Below are 12,794 nucleotides of genomic sequence, written 5' to 3' on the forward strand. Positions count from 1 at the left end.
TAACGTATTCATTATAGGAAATGAAGGAAGGAGCAGAAGACATGGTCGTGGAGGACAAAAAGCACGTGATGATGCAGAAAGTTCGCGATCTATTGCTGACTTGAAGGGGAAGAGAAAGATGACAGATTAATGAACTCTTGAATTATTAATTGTTTTTTTGATGATGTAGTTGGAATAGTCCAACTTAAAAACTTTTTTGTCATGGTCTTGTAATATTTTTTTGGTATACTTTTATTTTGAATCTTGCATGATGAAGTGAAGGAGTGGATTATGTTAATTTTAGGTTTAGAGTTTAGAACTTTGTAGCTTATAATTTACAATTTAGAAATTTATAGCTTAAAAATTTAACCATATCTCGATGTAATCTTTGAGTTTATTGATTTCTCATTTTTTATGTTGCAGAGATGACAAGATTTACAACATCAAATAACAAGTCATTTGATTCTTTCGTTGAAAAAGGTACGCTTTTTAATTAAATTTATTTGTTTTCTTAATGCATTATTTAGTGTTTGCATGCATTTGTTAAATGGTTGCAACAAGAATGTGAATTATGATCTTCTTTTGATGTATAATTATTTAAATGCTTGACAGTTGCAATATGATGCATTTGTTAGATAATTACAACTTATATTATTTATTGTCTATATACATGTTTTATTTTGTCAATAATGACATAAATCTTAGTTTTTGATAAAATAAAAATATATAATTACATTTTCGCTTCCCTTTCGATTCTTATTCGCTTCTCACTTGAATCCTATGTTGCTTCCTTCTTCGCTTCTTAGGTCACTTCCGGTTCGCTCCCTAAGTCGCTTCCGAGACGCTTCCTAGGTCGCTTCCGAGACGCTTCCTGGTTCGTTCCTAAGTCGTCCCGCGTTTCTCGCTTCCTAAAATTTTAGAAGTGCCTCGCTTCCCGCTTCCGCTTCCCGCTCCCGCTTCCTCAACTGGCAACTCTGGTAGAACCTATGTCACATGGCTGCGGGTACGGGTGCGACACGGGTGCAGAGCAATTTCAAAAATTTTGGACACGGGGACATGGCTATATATATATATAAAAGATCCGACCCCGATATTGTCTTGGATCTGGGTCGGGTCTGGATCCGGACCCGACCCGAGTCCAAATTAATTTTAATAAATGGACGAAAATAGACTTGGTCAAAGTTGACCGAGTCCAAAACGTGGATGGACTCGGCCTCGGTGCGTTGACTGAGTCTGACACTTAGTTGACCGTGTCCACCCCGTGTTCGGGCATGTCGACGCAGGTGCGTCGACCTTTTAGTCGAGTCGGTGTGACTTAAGGTAGAACGTTTGAATTATTTTTTTAGGGCAATAAAGTTTATCTTTGTGTAAAGTACAAAAGTTTTTAAGCACGTTTTCTGTGTTCAAATCAGACTTCGCCACTAGTGTGAATCAGAATTTGAAATTTGATACACGGTTTACACAAGCAAATTTTACTAAAAAACATCTTTTAAAATACTTTCTCGAAAAGTTGCATCATTCAGCATGGTATGTTTGCTAAGGATCAAGCCTTGAATTATGTTTTTATGATGTAATAATGTGATTTTTTGAGTAATGAAATTTTGCCACAATGCGGGCCATTGATTTTTCAACTCCTTTAAAGACCTAATTACTTGTCATAATCACATGATTCATAACAAGTTTCCTACTAAACAAACCATATAGATCACATATGTAACATTTGATATACAAAAAATTGATTTTTTTTATGAAGAGTGATTCTACTCAATAGTTTTGTACCTTCATTAGTACAAAATACTTACCCATAAAAAAGCAAATAGGAAAATGGATTTCACTAATGTCTTTTTACACTAGTAACTATTTACAAACAGAAAAAAGAATAAGAAGAATCATATTAAATAGTATCATGAAATTTAATTCAAAATTTTCAAACTGTTGATATGTTGAGAAATTCAAATTATATCTAAATAGTGCTGCAATAACAGACACTTTGCTCATCATAAACTTATACAAGTTTGGCATCTACAGGGCAGAAATGGTAAAAGCAGACTAAGCAGTGTTTCAAGAATTCTATTACCTTTAATTAACATAAAGGTTTCATGTGGTGACAAAACAAGATTTTGAGACCAAGTTATAGCATAGGACCATTTCAATTCATTTGAAAAGAATTGTTCATCGTTTTAACATGCCTTTCAAGCTCGAAAAAGCAAAAACTGTAAAAGCCATGCTTTATATACATCATACTCAGGCATCGATAAATAGCTAATAAAATTTGGAAGAACAAATGGAATAAAATGTCATATAAGATTCTGATATTCTTTAAGAAATTATTTTTGTTATATTGATGATAAAGTAAAACCTAGAAGCCTTAGCACCTAATCTTTTGTGTAGGGTCCGATTCAGACAAGCAAATAAAGCTATCAAATGCTGGGAACCTGCTTATGAAACATAGAAAAACTGCACCTTGTTCCAAGTAATCCTCTTATACTGGTTGGCATGTTGTTGTACTATCCTGCGATGCCTTTGCACCCAGTCATCACCCAACAAATCCTTTGCCTCAGACCTGAAAAGTATCATGGGCATTCTGTTGATATGATCCTGAACTAAGTCATGCCTTCATTCTTTAAATAACAGGTAAATACTCACTTTCGAACAGATTTGACCATATAGTGAATATTGTTCATAAGAAACAGTTGTGTCAATGCAGGATCCTTATATTGCTTAGATTTTGCATCCAGATTGACCTGAAGGGCAGACATTATCCGCGTTGTTACAGATGCCAACTGAGAATTTGCCCCATCATTGTTGTCAATTTCCTGAAAAAGCTGTTTCAATGTTGACTGGTAGCTGCACATTTTTTTTACTATTGTTGTCAGATTGCAAACCAAGCCACACACACACATATACACACATACAATATAAAATAAAGTTTATTTAAAAATACAGAAGGGATACAAGCTAATTTAATTTCTGTCTTAGTTTAATATGTAATAGCAATCTTAAAGCTCAAGTTCCAAACAGTAACCTAATAACAATTGGAAGTGGCCAACACAGAATAATGTGCACGATATTGAAGAGCACCTTACTGTCACATTTTTTGTTGGAGTATAATAAAGCCCCATACTGCATTTATTTCACTTCATTCTGTACCACAGATTTGGCATCCATGCATGCGGACCCAAGGTTACCCATAGTGTATGTGTGTGTGTTCTCAAGTTATTCTCTCTAATTCTATAAAAACTGACTAAGCAAGATACTTGCTTCTTTTTACTTTTTTTTCCGGACAGTGGGTTGGGGGTGTTGTGGTTGGTGTTTAGGGGAGACATGTGATATATCACAACGAGAAAATTGGTATTTCACAACAAATTTAACTCACTTCATTAACCATTCTTGGTGATTTTAAACTTTGGGTGTGTTCTTTAAAATGCTCACAAGTCACAACCATGGTGCATGTGTGTGTGTGTGTGTGTGTGTGTGTGTGTGTGTGTGTGTGTGTTCTCAAAATACCCTCTCTGATTCTATAAAAAACTGACTACAAGCAGGATACTTGATTCTCTTTACTTTTTTGGGGGGTGGGGTGGGTGTGTTGTGGTTGGTGTTTGGGGGAGACAGGTTTGATATATCGCAATGATAAAATTGGTATTTCACAACAAATTTAATCATAAGGTTCATCACCTTCATTATCCACTCTTGGTGATTTTAAACTTTAGGTGCAATCTTTGAAATGCTCACAAAGTTAGGTATGGAAATTTTCAAAAAAAATAACAATAAAAAAGAAGTGGTTTATATGTTTAAAGATAGACTTACATTCTTCTGTCACGTAATACAAACTAATGACATAGCCTGACAAAAATCTGAGTGGTCAAATGGAATTATATGATATAACATGATTAAAGTAATCTGATGCAGATACCAAAGAAACAAATAGAGAACATGAAATAGTATGCAAAAAAAATATTAAAACTAAAACTAGTACAAGCACTACTTAGCAATGTTGTCAGAATCGGTTTCTGAATCAAATTGGTTTTCTGAAAAAATAAAAAACAAGCCTGAATAGGTCTGAGTCAAATTGAAGCTGAATCATTTTGAATTCATCTATTTAAACAAATGATTTTTTTCATTTAAAAAAAAAAACAGAAAATATATATAGGCCAATTCAGACCATATCAAGCTGAGTTGGCCGAATACGGATTAGTAAGGGAAAACTGAATCAGCTCTGGAATTAAATTGAAAAAGGGCAATTTGATTTGAATCTCAGGCCGATTTGAATTCATTTTGATAATACTGCTGCTAAGGTAGTTGAACAAATTCATTAGGAAAGGAAAGAAATCCAAAAATGGCAACCAAATAACAGAAGAAATGAGAGCATGTGGCCTTACTCAAATAGAAATTTGACGTAATTAATAACATAACTAGTCAATGGATGCACTGTTCCATCCTGAACTGTTGTTTTTGTAGCATCTTTCTCAACTGCCTCCACAAAATCACCAAAAGTTTCATGGGCTGTCTGTGCCAATCGTTTTGTCAAACTTGATGCTAAATCACACATGTCAGTGCACGCTTTGCCTTCAAAAATTGCTTCAAACTGACAAGTAAAACCATGTAATTGTAAGAATGAAGTGAACAAATACACCAGAGCCCTCTGAGTCAGTCACATAAGCAGGTAAACAAGCATTGTTTCTCCAATAAGATCATGAAGAAATGAAGATACAGCACTGACACAATTGAAAACCCAAACAGTATTGGTTCATACTTTCACGGAAAGCATCAAACCTTCAAAGCAATAACCCATAACAATTAGTGGAAGCTTATCTGTTTTTATGACTGTTCCTACTCTGTTGCTTAAGTTAAGCTCTGTTATGTTGATATTTTGATTTTTCTGATTCGTAGGCTTACTAAAAGATGCATATTGCATACAATCATTAAACTTCTTGATGTAGATGCTCAGTAAAATCGCAAGTATGGGCTCTACATTGTTCTAAGAAACATGACCATATGTTCCAGGAAAAAACATCCAACATCCCAATGGGTATCTACGTTGATCAGTTTGCAAATTATGCAAGAGTATCTTCTACAATCTAACAAGAAGAGAAGTCAAACAAGATACCTTCCTAGTCAATTACTTCCCATGCCATTTGATTGTTTTACCAGAGTGCCAGAAATTGGCAATCCATAGCATAGTAAGGTGACTCAGTTCATGCATACACATCAGAACTTTCACAAGTCAATGTCAAATCATTTGACTAAATCTGACTTCCTCAGTTGTTCATTCAACACTTCAAACGAATTTGTTTATCAAAACATAACAAGCTACTAATTTATTGGAGAAACATTCTGAGGATGCTACTGAGCCTAACATCATTTTGACTTGATTGCAGTTCCTAGAGGACGAATAATGCACAATATCTCATGCAGGCTAAACATAACAAGCCAAAAGTCAATCACGTTTTCCAAGACAAGTGGAGAAGGTTTAATAATAAACAATTGGAAACAATCTACTCATGAAACAGAATAGATGACAATCATAAAGGGGAAGCTTCTCAAATGATGTTAAACTCTGGATAAGTGATAAAAGAGTTTAAAGTTTATACATCATCCTAGGATGTTGCACAAAAACACCCAAAAATCATCTAAATATCTTCCAGACAACTCAATTTCTTTATCAACAAACAAATAAGCAAAGCAAGCATGAACTCAATGGTGATACAAAATTTGCTTATGCCATAACACTACCACATACTGCCACATTCTGGGAGAAAGGAGTAGTGTACATACTTCTGGCTGAAGTTCATGCATTACTTCATACATATCCAGGAGTACAAATAACTTCTCTGGTGATCTCTTACTTTTTGCAATAGCCTCTCCAAAACTAAGGAGCATAGCAACACTACTTGCAGTCACTTCTGCAAAGCACTGATCCTTGAGATTGCTCATACCTTCAAATATCTGATCACAAACTTTTCGTTCTCCTGCAAACAGTATCTTCACCTGATCCAAAATATTCAGATAGTTAGGCTGAACAAGCATTTCCAAAAGCAAAAGTTCACAACTTACAGCAATACGCATGAAGTGAATCCAGTTCCCGATTTTAGCCTCCAAAACTTCCCATTGCAACCTCTGAACTTCATCTTTACTTAACCTTTCTACACCAAGCTTCCGAAGGCTCTGTTCCAAAACTGTAGCACGGCTATCCCTGGATGCATATAAGCAAATACCATAGCCATGAGCACTGCTGAATGTTTCACATATGCATGAAGTTAGCAGCAGCAGAGTGACAATGGTAAGAGGCAGCACAGGACATATTTAGGGTTCTTGGAGAACACTAGCAGAAAAAAGAGAAAAAGAAAAGTTCAACAAAAGATAAAACATTTGAACATGTATGTCCAAATGCTTAATAGTCAATACTCAATAGTGTGCTCAGGCACCCGAGATGATGGATGCCCAGGTGCTAGGCCCTAGGCGAGTGCCTAGGAATCTTAGGTGACCTGGGAAAAAAATTAAATTATTTTGATTGACCAATTCCTAGAGTTACAAAAGATCCAGGCTTTTTTCAATTTTTTTTGTTTGACCAAATACTATGCCATTGACTTCATCTAGGCTCTGTTTGGGAGCCAGTGTTGGAGAGGAGATGAGAAAGGTGACAGGAGTGGAGAAGAGAATGGGTGATGACATTGGAATTGTCAACTACACCCTTGTGAAGATGTTGAAATGGGAAGATTGGAGGCCATCTGCAATCCCATCACCACTCACGACTCCCAAATCCAGGCTTCCAAACAGCAACACGGATAGGTGGGATAGGTAGGATTCACTGAATCCCCACCTCCCCTTTCATTGTAGCTCCCAAACAGAGCCTCTGTGTATGCGTGCAAGTATTCATGTGTACACAAGAGAGAGAGAGAGCAATGATTGGAAATATGCAAATATTAAAAAAGAAGAAAAAAAGAAAATACTAAACATACAAAAATCATGTGCTACTACTGGTGGTCACTACACTATTCTAAGAGCAAATAAATAGATTTTCACATTTTATTATAAGGTAAATTTTGCTCTAGACTCAGCAATATATTGGTGACATAATTTCTTGAGATATTATCTTCCAATAAATCCATATAAGATCTTAGTATTTCTGAAAATAAAGGTAGGGAAGTTCTCAAAATATATAAAAACAAGAAATAAGAAAATCCTATTTGAAGTATTAAAAAAAAGAAAACTAAAAGTTAAGAAAAATTATATGATGATATTTTCACTTTTAATTTATTTTTTCATTATACCTTAGTCGTATTGATATACTTTTTTCTGCTCGCACATTTGCAAAGTAGCATGCATACAGACTCACGCATGTGTGTGCACATGCTCACCCACACACACTCCCATGTGCATAAACGAACATCCATGCATGTGCATGCACACATTTACGCGCACACACATATGCACACAAATATATGAGATATAACATACAAACATACATATACAGAGAGAGAGAGAGACAGAGATGCACGTTTTCACATCTTAGACATTCTTCTAGTGTACAACCTCTATTTATATCCTACTAAATTCGCAGAATGAAGCATATTTGCTTCAAAAGTAAAGGAATGGCTAGTGCTACATTTTGGCAGCAAAATTGCTGAGCTTTCTAATCTTTTGATCATTCACAGAGAAAGTTTGCCCAACTAAAGTTTGACAGAACATGGAATCATTTTTTTATGACACAAAAAAAAGATAACTACCACCAGTATTGAATGGAGAATAATGCAGAAAAAACTGCAAAATCAACAAGGCAAAGCTGATTACCTGTACATCTTTATGCATTGCTGCTGGTGGCCTGCTTGTACCATCCGTTCAGCCAAATCATGAAGTGATGGCATTATCCTAGGAGGGATGAGTGTTGGAAGTGTATGCACTGTAGCATCTGTACTTTTCACTTGTTCTGTATGATTTGCATTTGATGCAATCTTGCCACTTGAATCACCATGTGGCCCAGGTGATCCGTTCGATGGCCGCAAAGAGTTGGGAAGACACTCAAAAAGGCGATCAGGCTCCACAACTTTACTGAAATTGAGAGAAAGCCATAATGTTAGAGATAGAGTGAATTCTTAAAGCCTAAAAACTATTCTGCAATGCAATATGAACTATTTGTCACCAAGAAAATAACACATCCATGAGGAACAATAGAATATTTGTATAAACCAAGAGTAAGCTAGGAGATCACATCAGTATGATTATCACTTACATGAGCTGCATCAGCAGACATCTAAAAGGTAACACAACCACAAATAAAAGGACAGCACCTAAAAATTTTTCACCACTGGAAAACCTAATAGAAAGTTGGCAGCATTTTTAAAATGCCCAGCAACATCAAATGCAGGATAATCAAATAACCCCCTCAGAACACACATTTCATTTTGGCATATGAATAACATCTGAGCAGTCCAGAATAAGATTAATAGTGATATCTATCCTTCAGTTTTCAAAAAATACAAACTACTATGAAACAAGACATAAATACCAAAAAATATCAAACTGCATTTTTAGTAAATAAGCAGTTAAACGCACCTATAAGAAGACAGCAGTTGCTTAAACTCTTCTTCAAGCTTAAGCAAGGCTTTAGTTAGCAAACCATTTGCATGGTTAAGAACACCATCATTATTCCTGAAGCTTTTGTTAGAGCTGAAGAAATTGACATTGTTTCTCAGCTGATCCACTGCCTCCAAAAAGTTACTAAGATCATCATGTGGCCCCTTCATTATCTTACTTTCTGCCTGCCATTTTCCAAATGAGACAAACTTAGCTCTCAAAGATTATATCAATACAGCAGAAGTTTTAGAAGACACTTTGCAAAAGAAGATACTCCAAACTCTACACACACAGTGTATATAATGTAATGAAACACAAGTGAAAAGAACAATGTCACAAAGTGATTACAAAAAAGGCACAAACACATAAACAAGATGCCACTAATGAGCAAAATACAATAAGCCACAAAGGGCAAATCACCAAACACACACAAAGTGAGAAGAGAGAGAACTAAAATTAAAGAAACGATATATTGAAAATTCTTGAAAAAGCATTAAGAATGAGGGGGTCTTTGACCCCTATTTATACAACTATGGGTATCAAGGGGAGCTCCCATAGAGTTGTTGGGAGCTCCCCAACGACTCTAAGGGGTGGACCCTTTTACCCTTGGTCAAATGGAAAAAGAAAAAGAAAGAAATAATAAAGAAAAGACAAAAAAGTCCTTAGTGGACGAATATATACATAGGAACAAAAAGACTAAATTTCCCCTAGTGAGCATTACAAAGACATAAGTATATATAAACACACACACACACACATATATATATATATGATAACCATATATTTTAACATATATATATATATAGAGAGAGAGAGAGACTGTTTCTGCTGAGAAAAAAAAAAGTTAGTGGGACTTTTAAGATGGGCAGGGGTGCTTTTTTAGGAAAAGGATTCTCTAGTGTTTTGCATTGGAATCAAAGGGTAATGGGTGCATCATCCCCACAAAGAAAATGCCATTTCCTAGTGGGATAGAAATGCAACCTAAGAATTATATCAAATTAGAATACTAAACATGATTAGACAGTAAGAAAAACATGCTATCAAAGCAAATAAGTAATTCCTTCTATGGTGGAAAAACTATTCCAAATCAAACATCTTTAAATAAATGCTAGAAAGTGGACACAAATCCAGTCCAATCAGTTGACTTTCACTATTACATTTAACAAGGGCTAGTGATACAGTACTTTGTCCAAAATGTGAACAAACTTGTGGGCAGATTAAGATTTCCAGAAATAAGACCCCTCTCTCCCCTTTGTCCAACCAAACCAATTACAAAATTAACTTGAATGCATCCTTTTAAGTACCCATACTAATGATGAAAATATTAGAAAACACGTAACATAGGACTCACAATAAAAGAATCCCGCATTAGTCACCTTGTGGAGTGATGGAGAAAAAGAGACTATATAATAAGCAACTAGTTTGTTGCATTTACATATAAGCTATTATGTCTGAATATCTGTACACCCAAGACTATCAAAAATGTCGTTTGTGTGATTTTATCAAGAAGGAAATTTCTTAAAGGATTACAGAAAATGCCCTTTCCTCAGAAATATATTTGGTAAATTTTATGAAACAAAATATGGGAAGCTGTCTTATCTTTTACCAACAGTTGGAGAATAACATGATAAGCTTGTCACATGATCATAGTGATACTCTACAATGTTGGGTACTGGCTCCCTTTTTTCTCATCTTGGAAAAACTTACTGAAAATATCACAATTTTTTCAAAATATTTGATACAGTCACAAAGAAGATTTTTTAAAGAGGCTGATAGGTTTTTAAATATTTTTCACAAATAACCACCAATGAAAACTGCAATAAATATTTAGTGTAAAAACTGTCTGAAACAAGAGGAAACGAAGATCATTGATGATTCTTGAGGAAAAGGGAAAAGGGAAGTAATATTACCTGAGGATGGCTAAGCATAGTAATTCCATGGAAAATAATAAAAATTCCAGTCCGCACCATGACACAGATAATACTTGTGATTTGTGCAAAAACATGCTGAAAAAACAGGACAGATGAGATATCTCCACAGTAAAATCTGTTATTCATTAAAGAACCTTCCTAACATCGCCAAGAATGCAATATGACAAGACAAATCCTACAATCAGATCCTGGTTATGTTAGATAATTGACAAGGTTGGAGGAAGCAAGAATGATCCATTAAGAAGAGTAAGACAAGGCCTGAAAGTGCCCTTACTAGTTACTATACAGAATATGTAGTCCAAATAAACAAATAAGGAGTTTTTCCATATTGATCCCTACATTATGGGCCAAAGAGAAGTCCATCTATGCCGCACAGATTATTCCAAACAAAATCTTAAGGCATAAAAATCTTACTGTCAAGTGCAATCTAGTTAACCATGGTAAAACATTAATCACAGTTGGTTAAGACAAAATTTCAGAAAGCACCTCCTCCCTTCATTTTAGTATTTTACCTTTCACAATCCCTTCACCCTTCACTTTACCATGGTAAAAGGTCTGAACCCACTCTTATTCCATTACCATTTTCCTTGCTCTCATTTCCTTTTGCCCTCCGTCTCTCACTCTCAGACTCTCAGCGTTCCCCAGTGTCTTCTCTGGCATCCACTTCAGTCATCTCACAGATTTTCATTGCTGCATACTTTCTGGAGAAAAGCAGCAGCTCCTCCTTTATCTGCATTTTGTGTTTAAGTTGAATAATTTTTGTCAACTCTTCCATTTGGTTGGTACATTTGCTGTTTTCAAGGGTGGTTAACTGATTTAGAGGACTGATGTGTTAAGCAGTTCCTCATTGATCTCTGAAAGAAAGCAGCATTAGCATCTGAAATGTGTTTCGTTGTTCTGACTTCTGAACTTCTGAGCAATATTCTGGTGGTGGAGTAGGGGTAGGTTGTCACTGTAGAGTCTCAAGAATGAAAATATAGCATGGAAATTGGGGCATTTACAACTTCTATGGATAAAACCAGGTTAAGTACGTGGAACAACTCGCCGAATCATCAACTTTGATTTATATCTAGTAAATCCTTGCACCTTTCTGTAGTCATCCAACTATTACATTATAGTTGGGTCTATATGAGAGAGTGAAATGTCGAATAGGGGGTTTTCTAAAATGGTCCTCCACATTATTGTTTTTCCAAAATCAAGCTTGACGGTATATGTCATTTTACAAAGGGATGGCAGTTTCCGCCAGCTGATCCAATCAGAGCTAACCCCAAGGATGTTTCCTGAATGATCAATAGAAACTCAGGGATGTATTTAGAATAAGCCACACGGCAGGAACAGATTTGTCATTGGCCGATAAGCTATGTCACAGGGACTCTCCAACTAGGTGCCGCACCCGCACCCGCACCCGAAGCGGTCAACCTGACCCTGGGTGCAGTCAACGCACCCAGGGTCATTTATGTCCAACTTTTGGACTATATATATATATATATATATATATATATATATATATATATATATATATATAATTTTTTATATTTTTGCCGCACCCCCGCACCCAAGTTTTTTGAAAGTGCCGCACCCCCGCACCCGCACCCATGTGACATAGCCGATAAGGTAAGGATGAATATGGAAAAAAGAAAACCAACAAATAATATGCATTAAATGGAAAAGCAATTGAAGTTGCAGCAACTCTGCAAAACCAAGCGAGACAGCCAAACTAGTCCCACAAGGACAAACTTCACTACAGGCAAGAAAACCAAAGACATAAAAAATGGCCTTATAGCACCCATCCTTGGGACAAAGCCAAAATCCTGCACATAATTCCAATAGCAACAATTCACTGCAGTGGCCACAGTGCATTGACTCCCATTCAAGCAACTTCATCATTGTGAAAACAAAATGTTGAAAACCACCGCTTTTAAATGGAAATGATATACCGACTTCTCCATTGCTAATCAGTCTAGCAAGTCTGAGTTGTTTCCATTTCTATTTGTCATAACAAATACACTCATTGGCATATCAATGCCAATAGAATCAATATAGTAGCAGGGCTTGGTTGTCAAAGGCAATGCATAGGCGGCCTAGGCACAGTCCTACAGCCTGGATGATAGGGTTTGGGTGGTAGGGCCCTATTTTAGTGCATGGGTGTCGACTAGCTCGCCTAGGCTGAAAAGCCTATTTTTGTCTTTTTTATTTAAGTAGGTTGACCGCAGATTATAAAAGGGGAAAGAGCCATTTTCACTGTCTCCCTCTCTCGCCCATTTCCCTCTCCTGGTGGTGAACAACAACAACAACAGCTTATTTTTGTAA

The 12,794-nt window shown here is 36.0% G+C and overlaps 1 protein-coding gene across 3 annotated transcripts in view; it reads right to left on the bottom strand.

Moving 5' to 3' along the window:
- Positions 1-12,794, bottom strand: part of LOC149837903 (exocyst complex component EXO70A1-like) — a 36,338-nt gene that overhangs the window by 11,811 nt on the left and 11,733 nt on the right. The window contains exons 3-9 of one of the 3 annotated variants that reach the window (XM_090006265.1): positions 8,533-8,738; positions 7,771-8,028; positions 6,034-6,172; positions 5,755-5,967; positions 4,359-4,564; positions 2,626-2,826; positions 2,443-2,542 (exon numbers count right to left, since the gene is read on the bottom strand). In XM_090006265.1, coding sequence (XP_089862391.1) covers positions 2,443-2,542; positions 2,626-2,826; positions 4,359-4,564; positions 5,755-5,967; positions 6,034-6,172; positions 7,771-8,028; positions 8,533-8,738 — 1,323 coding nt within the window. Of the gene's footprint in view, positions 1-2,442; positions 2,543-2,625; positions 2,827-4,358; positions 4,565-5,754; positions 5,968-6,033; positions 6,212-7,770; positions 8,029-8,532; positions 8,739-12,794 lie in introns of all 3 variants that reach the window. The other 2 variants (XM_090006264.1, XM_090006263.1) reach the window with 2 other exon arrangements.

Source organism: Nuphar pumila, chromosome 5 (genome assembly GCF_984573655.1).
Source record: "Nuphar pumila chromosome 5, dmNupPumi1.hap1.1, whole genome shotgun sequence".
NCBI lineage: Eukaryota > Viridiplantae > Streptophyta > Magnoliopsida > Nymphaeales > Nymphaeaceae > Nuphar > Nuphar pumila.